At 42.3% G+C, this 21387-nt stretch overlaps 3 protein-coding genes across 4 annotated transcripts in view; 1 reads left to right on the top strand and 2 right to left on the bottom strand.

Annotated features, from left to right (window-relative positions):
• Positions 1–429: 429 nt before the first annotated feature.
• Positions 430–4511, bottom strand: cd164l2 (CD164 sialomucin-like 2). 2 transcript variants are annotated; one of them, XM_035428474.1, is made up of 6 exons: positions 4009–4511; positions 3217–3318; positions 1220–1297; positions 1028–1063; positions 731–887; positions 430–473 (listed from the first exon to the last, which is right to left on the bottom strand). In XM_035428474.1, exons 1-6 carry the CDS (start codon positions 4085–4087, stop codon positions 458–460), a joined length of 468 nt encoding a protein of 155 aa, XP_035284365.1. In that variant the 5' UTR covers positions 4088–4511; the 3' UTR covers positions 430–457. The 2 variants fall into 2 exon arrangements, with proteins under 2 accessions (XP_035284365.1, XP_035284366.1); XM_035428475.1 differs by lacking the exon at positions 1028–1063 and having other exon boundaries at positions 4009–4504.
• A 9126-nt stretch (positions 4512–13637) lies between these two features.
• Positions 13638–17337, top strand: gpr186 (G protein-coupled receptor 186). Its single transcript, XM_035428473.1, has 2 exons — positions 13638–13996; positions 14924–17337. The coding sequence occupies exon 2, from the start codon at positions 14934–14936 to the stop codon at positions 15882–15884; it is 951 nt and encodes a 316-aa protein (XP_035284364.1). The 5' UTR covers positions 13638–13996; positions 14924–14933; the 3' UTR covers positions 15885–17337.
• Positions 17338–19751: 2414 nt separating this feature from the next.
• wasf2 (WASP family member 2) overlaps positions 19752–21387 on the bottom strand; it is a 10317-nt gene continuing 8681 nt past the window's right edge. Inside the window, exon 9 of the mRNA XM_035429648.1 lies at positions 19752–21387. This exon is cut by the window's right edge and continues 35 nt beyond it. Within this exon, the coding sequence (XP_035285539.1) occupies positions 21265–21387 (123 nt within the window). The 3' untranslated portion in view covers positions 19752–21264.

Genomic DNA, 21387 nt, shown 5'->3' with positions numbered 1-21387 from the left:
GTCACCAGCAAAGCAACAAGCTGGTAAAATGGTCCAACCTAAAAACTGTTGCAAAGGGAGTACATTCAGATGAGGGGACCCTGTTCAGAAGGCCTAATGAAAATGTGAAGACATGGGGTAAAAATGGGGAACCCCCTTCACCCCCCACAATTCATCCAGAGATGGACATGCCGCTGTTCTGTCACCACTCCAAAGCATGTATAGTGGGGTCATTGAGAAGACACACAGAGAACACACAAATGCATACAAACCACATTCCTAGAGTTTCATATAGAGTTGACCAGCTTGTAACTGGCCGATAGTGTACAAGTTAAAGGCAGCAAACTAGAATGAGGACAAACAGAAAGGCTCTTTTAATTAAAATGCTCAAAATAAAAAAGAGGAACATAAACTGACACTTCTTGTCGTGTCTCTCTGATTATTTCCCTTATTCGGTCTCCCTCCTTCCTCACTGATGCTACTGAGGTTGGTCTCTGAAAGGACAAAAAAAAATAAAAAGAAATAAAACAAAAGGTTAGCAACAGACCTCAATGATGATGATTCGCCTTTCCTACTGTTGTCACTCATGAGACTGTAGGTTGCTATGCAGGGAAAAATAATTCACCAGGGTCCCACTAGGGGGCACTATTGCACATCTAAAACTTATGTCTAATGTTTAACATATTGGAGGATTAAGGGATGATTCACAGCTAACAGCCCCCCCCCCCCCCCCCCCCAGGTCCATACTTACATTGTTTCATAGCTGCTGTCCTTGCTCTTGACGAATCTCATGGCTAGAAAGACTCCTGCCTGCAGTCCCAATACCAGAATTACACCTCCAATGAAACTGGATAAGTTAAATTGTGCCTGTGAGTACACTGGGTTGGGCTCTGGGGTGGCGCCATTTGCTAGAGGGAGACCGAGAGAGTGATACACAGACACAGACAGAACATTGTACGAGGCGTGAAAAATACATTATTCCTCAGCTGTCCCTGCATTTGAGAAGTGGGAATTGTGGGATGTCCCAGAGAACAGAGGAACTGCTCACCTGTGTCGTTGCCGCCAGGTGTCGGAGTCAGAGAGGCTGAGAGGACATCCACACAAATATATGGACACGTCATCACATGAGTCAACCCAAGCAGGCTCAGATGACTGCTGATGCTCTCAGTTTGTAACAAATGTGGAATGAGAGAGAGTGGGGGGGGGGGGGGGGGGGAGAGAGAGAGATAGGCTCACTCACCGGGGCATATTGATGTCTCATTGAAGACAGAGCAGCCCTCAGCTTCTTCACTACCGGAAACACATCCCGTGTAATTATCTGAGAGTGGCAGATGGAAAAATAAAGAAAGAAAGAACAAAGAACATTTGAATTAATTCCTCTTAAGCTAATTATACACACTCTGCCATCTTATATCTGCCATTTTGTTCTGCCCTTGAGTCAGGATATCACCCTGCCCATATGATCTGCCCACTAAGGTATCACAGAGGAGTGGCTCATATCCACTGCTTACATTAAAAATATGCAGAGGGACAACGCAGGCCACAGAAAACCTGTTTTTAGAAACAAACTACTGCTCTCCTTAGAATTAAATGTGTTTCTAAAAATAGGTACTGTGTTTGAACCACCCACTGAATCCAGCCTCTGTATGAATGGCACTAAAGGTACTGGCTGTTTTGTCATTAATGTGGGAATAAAAAAAGTTATCACAAAAAAGTAGGTTGGTACTTTTGTCTACCATAGGAGCACTTGAGCATTAAAATTTGTATCCAATCTGGTGATATGGTACATATAATAGCAGTTTATGCTGATTACTGTGTCATTTATAAAACAATTGAGCAAAAGGACATTTATCTGTTTTATTCTCTCAACACATCGCATTTTTCTGATGTGCCAAATGAACCCTATATGGGGAGGAAACAGGAAGTCTGGAGCTGCTGCAGTTGACGGAGTCATTGCATGAGCTGTATCTCAGTCCGCCTTGAGTCAGCAAGCATGAGGAACATAACAGTCCCTTAGAGGGCGGGAGAGTACGTGGGGAAGGGCTTCCAGAATTAAAGTCACCCCTCCTAAGCTCCAAGAGTGGAAAGATCTGACAAAACTTCAAAATGTTCTATGTCTCGACTCGCTGGACTTAATCCCTTAAAACTCTCCAGGGTCATAGAATATGCAGTTTCCCCTGGCAACTGACTCACATGTAATGTACCTTTCAGCCCCTGCAGCCTTTCTGATGAGGAGGAAATTAAGCCTCTGACGACTACACAAGTGGAGCCACAGCCGACTGAAAATGATGTCACCAGGAATGCTACATGGTGATTGGCCTGTTAGATGATGCAGCAGGCATACGCACACCTGTCACAGACCGCCTTTGTCTTTGCTCCCAAGTTCAGCTTCCACAGTGAGCCAAGTAGCCTGCAGTATTTATACAGTTTGGTGAGTAGCACCTGGTGTATACTGGCATTACAAGATGAAAATCTGAATCATCATGTGAATGAAAATGCTTGCTCTACTTGCCAAACAAAGGTAACGTCAGGTTTTGACTGAGATTCAGTTGAGCTTTTGGTCGGGAGGGAAACTCCTGCCAAGCACTGAGCGACTGAATACTCTGCTGCAGTCCAGCTGCGTGCACTCACCAATTTACAGAGTTGCCTTGGCAACCAGGTGCACTTCTCACTCCTCACAGGAAGTATGATGTTACCTTAGCAACCAGACAAGACTGCAAGCAGAGTGAGATCTTGCCATTGTTGTCTATGTCCTCCCTATCAGTCCATCTTTGATCAGTGTTTCACTTCATTTTTCTTATGTATCCTCCCATATTTTCTCCAGTTGGCAGAGGCATCTCAGAGCCCCTTTGATGCCCCACCCACTGAACAGACCACACCCACATATCCATGCCCTCTGAGTGTGTGTCTGTCTGCAGCAAGATCTTCAGATAGTAAATTATTCATCAACCTGGTTTGGGGTTTCTGGGCTCATACAGCAGTGATGTGATCCAGTTTCCATTACAGACATATGAGCGTTTGTGCGTGTGTGCGTCTGTGCGCGCATGTGATGTGTGTGTGTGTGTGTGCCCGTGTATGCATGTTTGTCTGTGAGTGTGTGTGCATGTGTCTGTGTGTGTGTGAGTGTGCCCGTGTGTGCATGTGTGTCTGTGAGTGTACATGCCTGAGTGGGTTTGCATGTAAAAGAGAGATTTATATTGCAAGTGTCTGTCTGTCGATCTATCCGTCTGCTCTCACCATTGTCACACTGCTTCCACACACAGTCCGTTAGGTTGATGGACAGGTCTCCCATGATGCAGCCCTCACACGAGTCCATCAGAGAGCAGTCCCCTGCCATCACTACATCAGCCAGTCAGAGACAGAGAAACACAGGGTCAGTGCCGGCCAGCTAACCGGGACCACCGGTCCAGGCACACTTGATTGCGTGGGACATTTTCTGTGGTAAAGGACAGCGTACAGAATGCAAGCAAGCAGAGCATAAAAGTTTGTCACACAGAGCGTGGTGCAACTGTACAGTCTTACTTTCATCCACTCTTTGCTTAAAAGCATACGCCAATGCAACCACTCTACTTCAGAGAATACTCCTGTTTTCAGGGATACAACAGCAGTCTTTTAAGAGGACACTGCAGTGCAGCCATTTCCTTCAGTGAGTGACTGTCACGGAAGAGGAGAAAGAGAGAAATGGGAGAGCTAAAAAAAAATTAAGTAAGGAAGAAGATTATTTATCTAATATGTTTACTGATTTCTCTATCTACAGTAAGAAAAACTATTTAAAAAGTTAGGCACTACATACAGTACATTCTTCATGTCACATAACAAGTAAAACTGTCTTTATGAACTTCATAAATAAGTAACCAAGGTGAAATGTACACAGGCACAGTTTCACACTATATATGTTGCATTTCTAGAAAGTTCACTTGAAAGTATTCAAGTGAACTTTGTAACATTTTCTTTTAGCTGGCATGCTGTCAAAATGGTCAATATATATATATATATATATATATATATGCATGCACACACGTACAGTACCTGTCGTTTGACAATGATATGTCTCCAAAACCCCGAATAGGATAATGACTCCCACGGCAGTCCCCCACCAGCGACTCATGCTGTTAAAATCAACAAGCCACGAAAAAATACTTTTCCCCAAGGGTGAGAAATTGTTTGGATCCCGGCAGGTTGCAATGATAAAAGAATATCCTGTTCAAAGCATTAAGTTTTCATGCGAAAACTTTTTTCTTTCTTTCTTTCTTTCTTTCTTTCTTTCTTTCTTTCTTTCTTTCTTTCTTTCTTTCTTTCTTTCTCGTGTGTTAATAATTTAGTCGAAGTAAGAAATATGAAAATATAGGGGTTGAAAAAAAAAGTCGGTATTTTGCACCGTTTATCAGTCTTCTTGCTCTTGTGACGAGGAAAGACGACAAAGGATGTGAACTGAACCCAGCGTCCCATAGGCACGCTACCCGGCACCAGAAGAGCTGAACCACCCACCTGGGAAGTCCACTCAACTGCGCCTGCGTGACGTGTCTCCACAGCTGAGTTCGGTGCCATTCATCGGCCATTATAGCGGTGCGCCTGACAACAATATTTGGGCAGGAGGATCATGGATGTAAAATTCTACAAGGATCCCAAAATTTATTAACAGAAACACATTCTTCATCTGCAGATTACATTTGGAGGTTTGTTTATTTAACACCATAACATCTTTACTGAACATATTCAACGAATCAATCCATATAATCTGAAGAAGAATCGATTAAGTTATTAATTCATAAATTCGGCATCGTATCTTTATTCAAGGTGGTGATGTCACCCCTGTGCAAGGTTATTCGTCGCGAATCTACCAAAAATGATTCGTATGAAATCTATAAATTGCTGTAATTGTAATTAACTATATGAAATAGGGAATATTACTTATTTTCTGACTAAATCACTTAATCTGTTTATCTTTTATTCTCCTACTGAAGCAGCCTGTCGTACATTTCAGCAAGATGTTATCCAAGCGTTTAACACAGTCCAGACACAAGAGGGAGGCAGAGTGTTTTTATCGAGACTGGAAACCTGCTGGGCCCAGAAAATCTTGTGTTCACGTGTCACACACACGCGGTGGGTTTCTCAAGACGCACCTCTCTTGCAGCCTGGAAATAGCGGCGAGATGTTTTGGTTTTGCACCTTTAAGGACATAAGAAATGGGGCTCAATTTTCCTAAAAGAAATGCCCTAGTGTGGACCTGCTGCAGGGCATGACTTCGATTGTAGCTTTGCCTATCTCTTGCTTTAGTGGTGTGTTCTTACCATTAAATGCACTCCTGTAAGTCACGTTGGCTGAAAGTATCTGCCATATTACTACATACTATACATTGTAAAATCGAAGCCTACATTGTGCATTGCAATCGTTTTTCTATTGTCAGGTGGGAAATGTTGTTCACTATTAATGGATGCTAGTAAATACATGTCCTGGCTGGTCCTTGCCATTGATTCAGTTAATCTCAGCACATGTCAAAGGGTAGAGAGAGGGAATGGACATGATTTCTGCAGCAAATTATTAGTCCCCCAACCCACCCCCCAAATAAAACAGTTTGACGTGGCAAGCAAAGTGATGTTAGAAATGGAACGCACACTGACGTTACACTGTGTGATACATGGCCTCATCTATATCTATCTTTGACAACTCCTGGTGATTCTACCAGTGTTTAATGAGAAGACAGTCATATTTCATTTCAGTCAGTAGTAAAAAAACACCACCCCTACTGCCATGCAACCTTTTCTGTTGCAGGAACGTCCAGCTGGGCTTGCTTTCTGTCAAGTTCCACAGCTCCCACCCTGGCATTTCTTGTGCCACGTGTGATTATGGATGTGACAAAAAAAATGTGAAAAGCAGTACAGCAGTAACACTTATTAATCATAGGCAGAACTGGGTTTGGGTGATTTATCTGTTAATATATTCTGCATTCTTTTTTATTCTTAATTTCTCAGGTCCAAATTCTGGTTGCCAAGCAGTAACGGTGAAGGTTGCAGATTTGATTTCCACTCCTGTTGTTCCCTTGAGAAAATTATTGTATCTGAATTGCTGCCATACCCAGCTGCATTGATGCATAAAATGAATATAAATTTAAGCAACATAAATAATCATGCTAATTTAAAATGTAAATACACCATGTACACATTTCTATGCCCTCTCATTATGCTACAGCAGGACCGAGGCAAGTCCTTGGGGACTAAAAATAGAAATGACATCACCATTTACTGAAGCCAACCAACTGCAGCTCAATCATCATCTCTCCGTCCATCCACAGCTCTCTCCCGCTCTCTCTCTCTTTCCTGTTGTGTGAGAGCACCTGACACCTGATGAATTTTTCACGCTGAGTCCTCTGATGAGCAGTGCAGTACTGCCCTCAGCATCAGCATGCAATATTAATCCTGAGAGTGTGTGAGCGAGGGAGAGAGGAACAGAGAGGAGGAGGGAGTGTGGACAGGGGATAGTTTATGTAACACTGCTACAGCAGGCTGACTGCAAAGCAAGCTCAGATGCAGAAACACCCCCATCCCCCCAACTCGCTGTCTCTCTCAAATTCTAATTGGCAGCAATGCCATGACAAGTATATAGTCCATACTGGATACGCTATTGAAGCATCTGCTTAAAGAATTAATGACTAACAAATGGAACACCAAAAGAATGCCAAGGGAACAGGAAAACAATTACAATAACCATGGAACAAATGAAATATGGCTTCACTTTGTTTTGTAGCCCTTAAAAAAGATGATTAGCTTTCTCTTCGGGAAATAACCTGCAACTGATTGTTATGCTCTTATAATATACTAACCTTGAGCCAACAATGGCTGCTGACTGACACATAATTAGTTGTATTACAGTAGACATATCCAACTGTGTTTATAATTGACAGTTTGACCCTGCCATATATTACACACAGTTGGATCCAAATTTCAAAAGCATCTAATGAGGCAAATTGCTGATTGGTACCTTCAGAATGTCAGCAATAGCTGCTGACTGATGGGACACTGTTCAGGAAATGTGTTAAGACATTATTGGATTAACACTGGTTGATGATAGATGAAAGTTGATTACTGAAATCCAGCAATGTACCTGTAACAGAACACATTTACAGAATTCACATGAGCACATTAGCTCCTTCTGCTTTTCAAATTAGACCTAAGCTGATGGGAAATAAATTGCTATTTCATCCTTGTATTTCATTCAGGACATGCACTTCTCTCTCCATCTCCCCAGGAAATTATAGTTTGAACAGTCTGTCTCTGCACCACAGTTTGCTGATGTTTCTGTGCAATTCTGTGAATTTTGTGGTTAGTATACAGCTAAGAAAGTACAGCAATTCCTTCCTTACTCATATCATGCACTAATTTGTGCCGGTTAGAAGCAGGCATTTGCTAGTTCTTTGTATATACAGTGAGCTCCATAACATTTGGGACAACAACGTAGAAGACTTCATGCACAGAACTACAGAGGCTGCACTGCAAGATGCAAAGCTCTAGTTAACTGTTAAAGCAGGATGGACAGGTCAGTAGTACCTAAAAGACCCTGCAGATTTCTAGAAAAGGTCTTGCGGACAGATGAGACCAGGATTCACTTGTATCAGATTGATGGTAAGAGTGAAGTGTTGAGGCCAAAAAGAACTGCTAAAGATCCAAAGTGATCTGTGAATTCATCTGTGAATCATGATGGTGGGGTGTTATGGTTTGGGCATGTATGGCTGCCACAGGTACTGGCTCACTTGTCTTCAGTGATGATGTAAATGCTGATAGCAGCCCAATTAATGCTGAAATGTACAGAAACATCTTATCTGCTCAAGTTCAACTAAATGCCTCCAAACTCACTGAATAGTGCTTCTTACTACAACAAGACAACAATTCCAAACATACTGCTACAGCAACAAAGGAGTTTTTCAAAGCCAAAAGCTGGACAAGTCTTGACTGGCCAAGTCAGTCACATGACCTGAATCCAATTGAACATGCATTTCATACGTTGAAGAGAAAACTTAAAGCAACTAACCCCCATAAGAAACTGGAAATGAAAAAGGCTGCAGTACAGACCTGACAGAGCATCACCAGAGAAGATACTCAGCATATGGTGCTGTTTATGGGTCACAACATTCAAGCAGTCATTACAACATGACCACTTTCATTTACATAACATAAATATGTCCCAAACATTATCGTGGGGTGGGTGGGGGGGGGGAGGGGTGGTTTTGCATGTATAAAAAGTGCTGGTGAAACCAAAGTGTGTAAATATCCTTAAGTCAAAGCTGAGAATGTGTACTATAACCACATGTGAATAGTTTGATTACTAATCTACAATTGTGGAGTACAGAGCCATATGAAGAAAAGAAACGTGCCTTTGTTTCATATGGAGCTCACAGTATTATGTGTGTGTAATAAGATGATAAAAAATCTGTTCATTTAGGGACCCCTGACTTAATTACATACAGAGCAATAGAGTTTTGTTTTTTTAATTTGAACATAATTTTGCTGGTAGCATCGACTGAGCTCCTTGTGATATAATATGCCCTGTGTGATTCATTGCCATGTACAGCTCCCTGCTAAGCAGTTTAAAACCCGTGTAGGTGTGGGAGGTGTCATTTCTAATATTTGGCGCCTGACTGCAAAGCAATGTTTGTTTCCTTGACAGCGCTGTCAGAATTCCTAAATTCAGACACTGTTCCTTCAGCAGATTCAGATTCTGCTTAAGTCCAATTTGACTTTGTACTATACAAAGTCCAGAAGCAGCAGACTTAACGAGAGCTGTTGTGAATGCATTGCTATGAATGTTCAAAAGTGTTGGGTTTAAATTGGGTTTAAGTGATTTGTTCTTTTTTTGTTTATTTGGATGCAATGGAAAACTCGCAGTATGCCATAGCTTATTTACAATCCATGTTCTACCAGTTCAGCATATGTTACATCACACAATCAGCTAAGGTGTTGCTATTATGTCATGAAGTGGACAATACTCAGCCAATGGAAGCATCACTCCTCTGGTGGCTCTACTGCCAATTAAGTGTCACTTTTGTGGGACCCTGGTCACAGTTTGCACAGGCACAGCCAGAACTTAAATCCTCACCATGGACTGGACTGTTACATTTTTCAATAATGCAATCTTGTTTTGATTCCTTCATGAAATAAAGCTTTGCACATATATTCCATATGCCTCCATTTTGATTCAGTAATCCTTCTTGAGGAGTTTTATTCACATCATCCCAGATCTTATGTGAATCAATGGACTCATTGATTCACATTTAATTGTGCGTGTGGTTATTTTATCCTTCTCTTTCAAAAGACTTGAGTGTGTGTGAGAGAGAAAGAGAGATAGAGAGCAAAAGGCATATAAAGAAAGATGGAGAAAGAGCTATAATCAAAAACATTTAGAATGTAATGAAACTGAAAGGATGGAATAAAATAAAAAGTAGATCACAATAAAAAATAAACAAGTGTAATTTTCAAATTGGTATATCACTTAAGACTTTTATGCAGTTGTGATCTGTCATATGCTGCCAAATACATTCATGAGTGAAATGAATGTGATCATACATCTGCATTGATAGCTGGCCAATTAATGGAAAGGTCAAACATCTACTGCTGCAGTGAGAAGCCTTAGACCAATCAAACAAAAATATCTCGCTACAAGAGTGTCTTGGTCTGTAATGAACATAGTATTTATGAGAAAATTGTTCTTACAATTAAGTTTAAATTTTCACATAGACAATAATATATGACTACATGTTCATTAATATGGAAAGACTGATGGATGCACAGTCCCTTTGAGTATGTTCAGTATTGTGGGAAAAGAGTAATGGTCATATCCTTCATTTAATTCAAGCATTTTTCTTCCATAAATAATCATTTCTTTTGAACTTCCCATTATAAACCTTATATTTTAAAAGGCAATTAAGTGCATATGTCCATTCTGTATGTATAGGCGGAGTTGGAGTTGCTATTTAAAAAGGAATAGCTTCCAGTAAAGAGAGAGCAAATAATCTGAATATTGTTGTTACTGACTGCTGCAAGGGGTGATGCGTAATAAAGTTTTATCCATTACATTAGGTGTAACTACAAAATCAAGCTTTTGGACTACAAGTGTATATTTGGATTCAATACAGTGATATTATTTGTATGTTAGAAGAGCCTCTGGAAGTATATTTAATCAGAAATTGCACTGTATAAATACTGTATGTGAGACTGAAGGAATCCTTTTTCCAGATTAATCCAGTTTGATAAATTTATATGACTAGTTGGATCATAATTTACAAACAAACTTGAACCATGTCAGTATTTTCCTAACGAAACAAAATCATTTTACGATGTCAAATAACCGCTACGCGCTGCACTTCGCAATACTGAGACTGCTCCTAAGCATTTGGAGCAAAACATGGGCTCTCTGTAGGCGAGAAAGTATTGCGAATGTCATCCAGTATTAAACAGAGATTGTGAATCATTACAGATGGAGCTGGAATGGAGAAGCAGAAAACACGTTGTGTGAAGAGTGATGTAATCCGATTCAGTTACATAAAGTTTAAAAAACCTGTTGGATTCTGCTGGTCCCACACGTCCGACCTTTTGGGTTCTATGCAACGCTGCTGGGGACCGCTGTCTTTACCATAAATACACTGTAACACTGGCCATGTAATACAAACACGCGCTGACAACAGCACACTCTCACATACTTGATTGGCTGTGTAACAGGCAGGTAAGGGGTCCTCTAGAAAAGAACGATATTAAATTTGAATGGGCAGAAAATAAACGAGTATAGATTCTTTCATGTTGCGTTGCTTCTTCCCGCCGACACCACAGCCAAATCAACTAGTTGTGTAAACCCGGCTTTACGGATTAGCGTTATGTAAAAAATTATAAAATGATACCTAATTGGGGTGGTTACGTGCATGAGCTCGGCTTTCTGTTTGGTTTTAAGTCTCCTGTGGGCTATATGCTTTATGAGGCCAGCACTACGTTCAGTTTCCAAAACCGAAAACTAATCAAAGCACAGTGAAATAATGAAACAAGCTATTTAGATCGCGTTTCATTCGGGCAAAATAGAAAACAAACAAACAATAGTTTCTACCCTGGTTTATTTTTTAACCAAGTTTGAATGGAGAGCATCGATGAGAACATTGTCTCAATTTTATATAGTTGGTTAAACATTTATGCGTGACATCGAATTATGGATACTTTAGATCTGTAGGCCTATGTCCTGAACATCAAGCAGAGAAGATTCGTTTTTTCCCCACGAAAGCTATATTTCACTTTTCCATCAAAAATATGCAATTTCTCTTGTTGTAAAACGATTCCAGAAAATCTGTAGTGTAGGAAAAGGCTAAATATTAGCGCGCTCCTAACTATAGACAATCAATCATGCCACCACAGTGGATAAATATATTTGATATTAAGATGATCGGTGAGATCGCATAGTTGCGTATATTCACATAGTCATATTGTGCAAATATTCCGAATACATCGCCAGTTTACGATCTTCATTTTTCACCATCGTACTTTGATGATGAAGAGCAGAGAGGACTGTTTAACGCAAACTGGCTTCTTGTGAATTTGGAAGGTGTGCACTCCACCTCTTTCTTTGAAGTCACACGAAATTAGATGCAGGATGAGAATCCCTTGGTCAGTAGAGCTGCAATACGAGTCAGGGGGTCCCAGCGAAGGGATAGTGCACAGCTTGCACATTGAGGAGGGAATTCGATACAAACAATGTGCGTTTGGTTCAATAGCACCGCGTGACAGGGAAGCCCCGCAAATGTAAAACCATGGTGATTCCGCTTTATTGCTATCCGAGCGCTGGGACGGGCTTTTATTGACAGCGAAAGAAATGTTTCAAGATCGTTTCGATATATACACGCGCATTCAATAAACATTTTATTTTTCTTTCTCACTCTCCCTCTCACACACGCCATCTTCAAAGCTGAATTTCTCAGGTGTGAGGAAGCTTGTTGAAGGCAAACCGGAATTCATCATGCCACTGTGAAGCCAGGGCTGAACGTGAGAATGCGTCCGGTGCATCGTCACTGATGTTAAACAACAGAGCAGAAACCTGCAGTCAGCCTCCTGTAGCCTACCAGCACCAGCTGTCTGAGAAATGCAACATTGTGGCAGCACACGTCAGCAACACGGAAAAAACATTCGTTTTGTATCCATATTTTCAATAAATCTAGGTTTCCCCTAAAGCAACCTGCCTGGTTTAGAATAGGTTTTTCCAAGAGCAAACAGTTGCAGGTATCTTGGGATGAGTAAGCTGATCACTAGCGTTTGCCACGCAACGCACAAGACGCACGCGTTGTAACAACCCTAGATCCCTATCATCATGTCTACATGCATTTTTTATACATACATAACATTTACTCACATAGACATTTTTGTAGCTCACATTTCTCATGAACATGTGCCACTTGCAGAGCTCTTTCATAGCAAAACAGCTCTTTCATGTGTGTCAGTTAACAGAACCTAAAAATATATTATCCAAATAATTTGACATAATTTCACAGAAATAAATTCAGATATTCTGGTAGTGTCGGCGTAAACACAAGGACAGCAGAAATTAAACCACCTAATGGCCTACTTATCAATTCGCCTCTGAATGAATTACGTGTATCGAACAAGTGGTGAGAACCGGAAACGGGTCTCCTTATTTGGTGATGTGAGCTCCCCATAGTCTGCAAGGCTCACGGCGCCCACCAGCTCATTGGCATGCGTATTCACGTAGGCACTGCGCCGCCCGGCGCCCACGCATTCACATAACCGGGAGAAACCGAGAATCCCGACCACCAGAGCCATCCACTAATTTATTAATCTTTGTCTGAAAAGATGAGACCCCGAAATGTGAATCATATCCTGGCTATAGATAATTGTACTGCAGCTAACACACCATGCTACTTTAAAAAGATGATATTCGGTATCCCAAACAATGAGACCATGTTAATCCGTTAATGCTATTCATTTTAAAGATAAATCATCTAAATAAATCATATATACCAAACAACATATATTAGATGTTTACATATACAAATATATATATGTACACATTTAAACACAAGATTCCTCTTTCAGAACCATGTTCAGTTCAACGAGAGGACGATTTCAGAACCAAGGACAGCGGTACATGAAGTCCGGTTTTGTCGTGGAGGGCGGAGAGTGATCATCATATTTAGCTCTGAAAGAGGGATAATTCCATTAACACAAACTCGGATTGTGATGTGCATATATTGCCTTGAACTAGAAGGAATGCAGGTTTGTTTCCATAGTAATCATACTCAACACCATGCGTGTACAGTTGGCGATGATCATAGAAACAAGATAAAGTGTTTGGAGATGAAAATGAGTGGTTTTGTTTTATTCTTCCTTTGTGCATACCAAAGACCCTGCAAATATATTGACAAGCAGTGCTGGGATTCTGGGAAGGGATGGGCCGGTTTAACCGTTAGAAGTGCCACAAAACGGCTGCCCATCTTACAGGTTTGCAAAAAACAGCATGCACACCAGCTATATGCGAGCAGCCGCAGTGGAAGGGGTTGGGCTCCTGCGGCATTTTTTATGAATGAAGTCTTGACGGTATACCCGCTTTTTTTCTCCTCTATCGACTCATTGGCTAGATTCATCGACACCTCCCCCCCACCGCCGCCACTGACGTCAGAACTGTTCTGGCGAGGGCATAGCGCACAGACACTTCTGTCCCAACAGTCAGTCCACCTCTATACAGGAGAACTGTGAGTCACCAAATAACTGCGACGCTGAGCGCGCAAAAGAGGAGATACAAGACAGCGGGCTTCAGCCGGTCGCCACTGTCACTTAGACCGACGCCGGGAACACAACTGCCATCACTTCAATGCAAGGAATGGGAACCATTCACAATTGATGTTAGGATAAACCACCTCTAGCATTTCTTCGCGGTTTTCTACATCCTTTACCACAGACTGGCGGAACTTTCTTTAATCTTTAATGTTCCCTCAATGGTAGTGCGCGATTCAAAATTCCACCTTTAACTATATTCGGTGAGTACTTGTTTGCATTATTATCTGTGTCGCTATGTATGTGAGCAGTATATACGATTATAGGAGTGATGTCTGAATGTTGAAGACATTTAGACCGCACAAGTTTACTGTCAGCAGGATTGTTGAGTAAGCAATGAAGATTGTTTGAACATGTAGCCATCGTTTGTTTCTAAATTACTGTAACCCTCTATTAGTAAGAATGACAGCCGTATTCAGTGCGTGTACAGCATCATTTCGCATTGACTTTTCATTGAAATATATACGATAATTTACTCTCATCATTTTGAATAACACAATAACATTGATGAACATGAATAAAATCACATGAGAAATATATCACGATATATACTACTGTTATTAATAACATAATAAATGTAGTATTTGTGTTGTGTAGTATTTCGGCAATGGCACTGAGATTATAAACAATCAAACTGACTACGGTCTCCTCAGAACCATACAATTTAATGTAGGCTATTTCTTCTTCTACATATTTTCTTGGACATACTTCCCACGTATTCAGACCGACTTTAGCAAAACGCAAAATTTGATTTGTATGACGTTTATGAGCATGCGTTGATCGGTGGTACTATTTATAGAATCACGTTATAAATACTGCGTGCACACGAGCTCTGCTGTCTCGGCGCGTGCTGCATTTTCCCCCATCAACCAGAGCCCATCATATACATATATTTTTTCTCTTTGGGCACACGAACGTGGGAGATTTAACCTGGCAAATATATTAAATAAATTAATAGGCCTTATGTTGATTTATAAAATGGACTGTAAGATTATTGCGGTGCTGTAGTAATACGCTGAAGATAGGTCCCATGTTATAGCAGTCTACCACGTTGTGTGCTGGCTATGAGAGAGGGATGGCTTGGTGTTGCTTTGCTTGTATCTGAATTGTGTCTCCTCCCCCCCTTCCAGGTGACTCCCGATGAACGTCAGCGAGGCTGGCTGGGTGGAGGAAGCAGAGGTGGGCCTGTCCTCAGCCCTCCCCCAGGAGCTGCCAATCAATCCGTGGGACGTGGTGCTGTGCGTGTCCGGCACCCTCATCTCCTGCGAGAACGCCATCGTGGTGGCGGCCATCTTCTACACGCCCACGCTGCACACGCCCATGTTCCTGCTGATAGGGAGCCTGGCCACGGCGGACATGCTGGCCGGTCTGGGCCTCATCCTTCACTTCCTGTTCCGCTACTGCGTTCCCTCGGACACGGTGCAGCTGGCCACCGTGGGTCTGCTGGTGGCCTCCTTCAGCGCCTCCATCTGCAGCCTCCTGGCCATCACGGTGGACCGCTACCTCTCCCTGTACAACGCACTCACCTACTACTCGGACCGCACGGTCACGCGCACCTACATCATGCTCATCCTGACGTGGGGCGTCTCCGTGCTGCTGGGCCTGCTCCCCACCCTGGGCTGGAACTGCTTGTGGGACAGCGGCTCATGCAGTGTGGTGCGCCCGCTGACCCGGGCCAACCTGGCGCTGCTCTCGGGCTCCTTCCTGGTGGTGTTCGTGCTCATGCTGCAGCTCTACATCCAGATCTGCCGGGTGGTGTCCCGCCACGCCCACCAGATCGCCCTGCAGCGCCACTTCCTGCCGTCCTCGCACTACGTGACCACCAGGCGGGGGATCTCCACGCTGGCGCTCATCCTGGGCGCCTTCGCCAGCTGCTGGCTGCCCTTCGCCGTGTACGGCCTGCTGGGCGACGCCTCGTACCCGCCCATCTACACCTACGTGACATTCCTGTCCGCCGCGTACAACTCCCTGCTCAACCCGCTCATCTACGCCTTCCGTAACCAGGAGATACAGAAGGTTCTGTGGGCAGCCTGCTGTGGCTGCCTGTCTCCTGGCCTGTCCTGTCATTCTCACTCCCCGTGTGATGTGTAGCAGCTGGAGTCAGTCAGGTCCCCTGGTATTAGGGAGAATGACGGGGGTCTGGCTGAAGTGGGAAAAGTGCACTATTCAGCAGCACCACTCCCAAAACGTTCACAAGGTCCAATTTTCTCCAGAGACTGTCAAGAAGTCTGACTTTCTGTCCGTCGATCTGTGTGTGTGTGCGCATGTACGTGCGTGAGTGAGTGTGAGTGTGTGCAGTTTCAAATCTAATCTCATGCAATGAAAAGCACTTTAAATAGCATGCATTCTGGGCTCTGAGTAATTGTTTAGTGTGCCAACTTTGTAACACTGTTTTATTTTATTGTTACCACAATAACCATAATTGACTGAATGAATTTTAATTACCTCTAATTTCGCTGATTTTGAATCCTTAAGTGGCTTTAAGCTTGTTTAAAAATGCGGTCTCTAACCCTGGGGCTGATGGTGGTGCTAACACAGACCTAAAGCCTTGTTATCCTGGGCAGAGACATCTTGAACAATGAAAAAACTCACATGTGACCATTGCTTTATAGGAAAAATAGTGCGGTGCATGTTCAAGATTTTGATATACATGTGCAATATATTTACAAAAATCTGACTGTGGCCACACCATTGCCTGATATAAGACATAAAAAACAATTTCTGCAACATTAGAGAGTAACAGTTGGAAAGTAATTTCACAATAGAGGGATTTCTCTTCAGCTGCAAAGTTGTGTGGCTTCTGAATCAGTAACACATTCAAAGACAGCCTTTTCTCATTTCCAGTTCGAAACCATATTGACTATTTTACGAATTGATATTGTCACTAGCTTAATTTTTGAAAGTTCTGGAGCCATAAAGTTCAGTTGGATCGTCCCCAAAGCACGTCTTATTATAAATCCCACCTGGTTCCACTAGCCGTCACTGCCAAAGCATCCAGCCGGAACACTGTGTCGGACGTAGCTGACACATTAGCGCTCCCTCCCGGTCAGCAACGAGCATGGCAAGTGGAGCCTTGTCACAGTCTCAATGCAAATTTGCATTTTAATTCAAAATATTCTGTGGAAAATCAATGCCGTGTTTTTGTTTTGAGTTGGGAGATGTAACGTAAAGAACAGTAGATAAGAGGAGCGAATTGTTAGTATCGTCTTTTAAACTCGTGCCTCACTCTGAAAACCAAAACCCTGATATTCAGAGGTTATTTTAATATTTAACATTTGCACTATATTATATTTTGTGATAAATATTATTTTAATGTGCGAATGTGTACATGTGATATGTCTGCAATTGTATAAAACGAAAAATCTGTCGCCAAATCCATCCATCTTGAGAAACACTTACAGTATTACGCTTTGTAACGTGTACTGTTTGCACAATCCCAAAATACGACCGAAGTGACACTTTAAACATGTAATGCATATGTCCATGTTGCACAATGTCATACATTGTACGAACTGAAATGTTTTATTGGGAATGTATTTTTTTTATTTACAGAAAATAAAAATTTAATTTTTGTACAACAGCTTGCATTTCGCTTGTTTTGGTTGCACGTAACATTGCGATAACACCCTCTAATACGAACACAACTCCTTGCTTTTTATGTGAGATTGTCGGTCACATTTCAGGGCTTCCTTAAAATTTCGTTAAGACAGCGATAGACAACGATAGTTATAACCGACAAACTACACTGGGTACCCCAAACGCGAAAAGTTAATCACCCTACAAGTGAGGGTTTTCCAACGAATAATCTCAGCCAATGTATCGTAACCGTGGCAGGACGTAGTTTGTCTGCCTCATATAAAACAATACCAATCAGCATTAAAGCGACAGGCACTAAAAAAGCGCTTGCGATTTATGTTCACTGTTACACTCATCTTTATTCGTTTAGTACAAAATCAATAAGATAAGAATATAAAAACATAGATAGGCCTACTCACCAAAGTGGTTTGATATAGGTAGTGTGACTTTTCCTCGCGAAAATCATGCCAGGAAGGACATTTATTCCAGATCATGCACAAAAGGAAAACGTTCTATTTGTTATCTTGGCCTATACTGGCCGGTCCCCTTTACATCAACAAGCCAGCTTGCCATTGAAGTGTTGCGGTGTGAACAAGTTTTCGCTCACACTCAGGGCTTAATCAGTTTAACAGTTGGTTGTACCCTACAGTAACTCGCTGGGTTCCATGGACCTTGGGTGTAGATTCTGAGCTGTAGGCCTAAAAAAGACCAGACCAGGTTAAAACCTAGTAGTCTACATGGCTGGACCTAACACACGTGATCCGGCCGACCAATGGTGTAACTTCATAACTCGGCCGACCAATGGTGTAACTTCACCACTCAGTCACTCAGTCACAGACATTCGCGTTTGTAGGGCTGGCCCGTTTATACGGTCTATGGGCTGGCCCCGGTGTTGCGGTCCAGCCAAAAAACAAACACCCTACGGCTTCACGGCCAAAAATAAATAGGTCTTCCGCTGACGTAACCCACATAGTCGCATTTTATCAACCTTGAAAGATTTTGGTTTACCATACTTTAGTAGAGAGTGAACTAAAGGTATTTCTTGTCTAATTTTGTTTGTGTTGCCTTTAATTGGTAATATATACAGACAAAGCAATTGTCTAATACCCAATGCATTAAAAGCCTTGGACGATTAAATGGCCAATAATTAATTTTATGATTCATGCATAGTCAGATCAAAATTTCAGACATTTATTGACAGCTTAACCAATCCTGTTAAAAAAGGAATACATAAAGGTCATCAGTCATCACTACAAACAGACAGCCATACAGCTCTATCAGTCCTACATGGGGACTGTGTTCTGTTGTGCGAGTTTCCACATTCCATATCCAAGTTGGTAGGAGACTACATTCTTCCAGACATACTAGCGATAGTCTTTATCGTTCACCTGTGCAGCTATACCATATATAAGCATCTTTTTAACAAATTATTAGGCACACTTAAATATTAACATTGTATATATAGGTAAACTTAACATGCAACAAGTTTGTGCTTTATAGACCTTTGGACATCTTACTTCTGCAGATCCATTACAAAAATCCACTTCTCGCTGAACTGATTCTCAGATCATTATTACTGATTTAAACAGACCCTTATATCATGGACTTTATACCCTTATGTTACCATACCATTTGAGCCTTGTACACTACAATCCGTTTAAAAAGAGATGCTTTTTTAATGGGCTCAGTGAAATTCAACTGGAATCCTATATTATGGAACAAAAAGTTAGGTTCAGATTCATGTCACACAACATTACAGAGAAACTAGACACAATGAATGAAATCACCATTTGATTACATTTATTCAATCATTCGCCCATTTTATTAGATTTTGCTCCAGGTTAGATTTATCTAAGGCAATGCAAATGCAATATACTATGTAAATAGAGATACACAAAAAAAAAAGTTCTAGCCGATCCTAGGTTTTGCATACATTATGATAGACTTTGGCATTTAAAAATGAGGCACTTGTAACAAAGAGCAAAAGGCACTTTCTTTTCTTTTCTTTTTTAAAAATACATGCGGCATCAGACAGGCTTGTTAGTGAGGAAGAAATATTTGCCACCACAGAGCACTATCTCGTGTGATGGGAGGTTACCCGATTCAGACCAATAATTTCCTTTACATTTCTTACATGGCATATCCCTCCACCTATAATAGAAATGTTCCGCGATCAGAAAATAAGTTTAAAAATATCTGTAGGGGTCAAGCAATAAGCAAGTGTCTGGGGAGGCGGGGCAAAGGACACAGGGCTCGGGGGGGGGGGGGGGGGGGGGGGGGTTAGGGTTAGGGTTAGGGGGGGTGGCATTACCGTGGCGACGGAGCAGTGGCCAACAACAGAGGAGACTAAGCAGAGATGGACTACTTGTGCTTTTAATTCTCTAACCATTTAATTTATTCAGTCTGTCATTCACCTCTCTCACCCTGATGGGCAGCTCTGAAACAAGGATCAGATTTGAAGACTGGCAAAGGCTCGTTAACTTCACCATGATACTTTAAAGCAAAAAAAAAAAAAGGTTTCTGGATTTAATCATTAAATCATTGTTTTTGACCTACCACACTGTTAATATTTGCATTCAGACAGCAAGCACTGCCACAAACTGCAAAGATTACCCCCAGCTTCCCATAATGCACTATGCTCTTCCAACTCTCCAGTTCACCGATTGATCGACATACAAAATCAATATTATTAGTAATTCATGTTAAGATATACGGATATAGCACTGTGCTCCCTCTTAAGATGGCTTCCATAATTAGGCTCTGCAGCAGAGACAACAGCTCATGCTATAGCTACAGCGGAGGAAACCAATGCCACAAACCTTGCCACAAATGTGACAACATGATGAGAGCACTGTGTCAATATGAGGTGTCCACAATGCACCCTCCCCATACAAAACCCCCACACTATATGACATGTACAGTCATCAGCATTGCACGTAATGTTCACAACACACAACAGCAACATTGTTTGGACCTTTCTTGCTTTTCACAGCAAGGACAACAGGGAAACCGGGAAAAGATTAGAAACAAACAGGATTGGATGATTGGATACACCAGAGAATACACAGTAAACTTGATTATATTAAAAATGATTAAACATGACAGTATTGCAGTACTGCTGTGCTATGGCTTGGATAAAGAATAGACACTGACAGAGTGGACATCACACCACTGGCAAGATGCACTCAGGTCAAGAGGTGAACAAGACATTTGAGGCACTGGATACAACAGAAATCTCAGACTGTCAGCATCCAAGCACTAAAACCAACCCACATGCACGCACACGCAGGCAGACACACGCGTGGGTGCGCGCACACACACACACGCTCACGCACACACACACGCATACACGAGCACACACACACACACGCATACACGAGCGCACACACACACACACACACACACATGCATACACGAGCGCGCGCACACACACACACACACCCAAACACACAAATCTCCCTTTCATCTCTGGCTGGGAGACAGAGCTGTGCTGAGAAGGCATGAATACTTCATGCGACAGGCATGATGTAATGCGATCAAGGCTCTCGGCTGGGGGGAGGAGCAGCTCTGGGCTCTGCCTCACACAGGCTCGGGGGTGGGAGGGGTTATGTCTGAACACAGCCACTGCTGGAGCCCTAAATAATTCATGCTCAGAGAGGAGCTGCTGCTACAACAACCACATCAAACAGCAGCAACAGAGCTGGAATTAACCCAAGCACACATACAGGGACACGCACACACACACGCGCGCGCACGCACACACACACTTTGGACCCCTATTTGTCAATAGAAATTGCCTGTTTATGAAACAATGGTCAGATTAACACTGGAAGGGGTGAGAAAGGGAGGGGAAGATGGGAGCACTGTAAGAGGGTGAACGATGAGGAAGAGGAACTCAGTCGGACCACTCTTCGTCGTCAAACTCGGATGAGTCATCCTCCGAGTCGCTGCACTCCACGGCGATACGCCTCGACAAAATGGCCGCCACATCGTTCCCCACGTGGTCGCGCTTCTCCTG

The sequence above is a fragment of the Anguilla anguilla genome, chromosome 8 (assembly GCF_013347855.1).
Source record: "Anguilla anguilla isolate fAngAng1 chromosome 8, fAngAng1.pri, whole genome shotgun sequence".
NCBI classification, from domain to species: Eukaryota; Metazoa; Chordata; class Actinopteri; order Anguilliformes; family Anguillidae; genus Anguilla; species Anguilla anguilla.
Note: the sequence above shows the minus strand (reverse complement) of the source record. Positions and strands in the feature narration are given on the sequence as shown.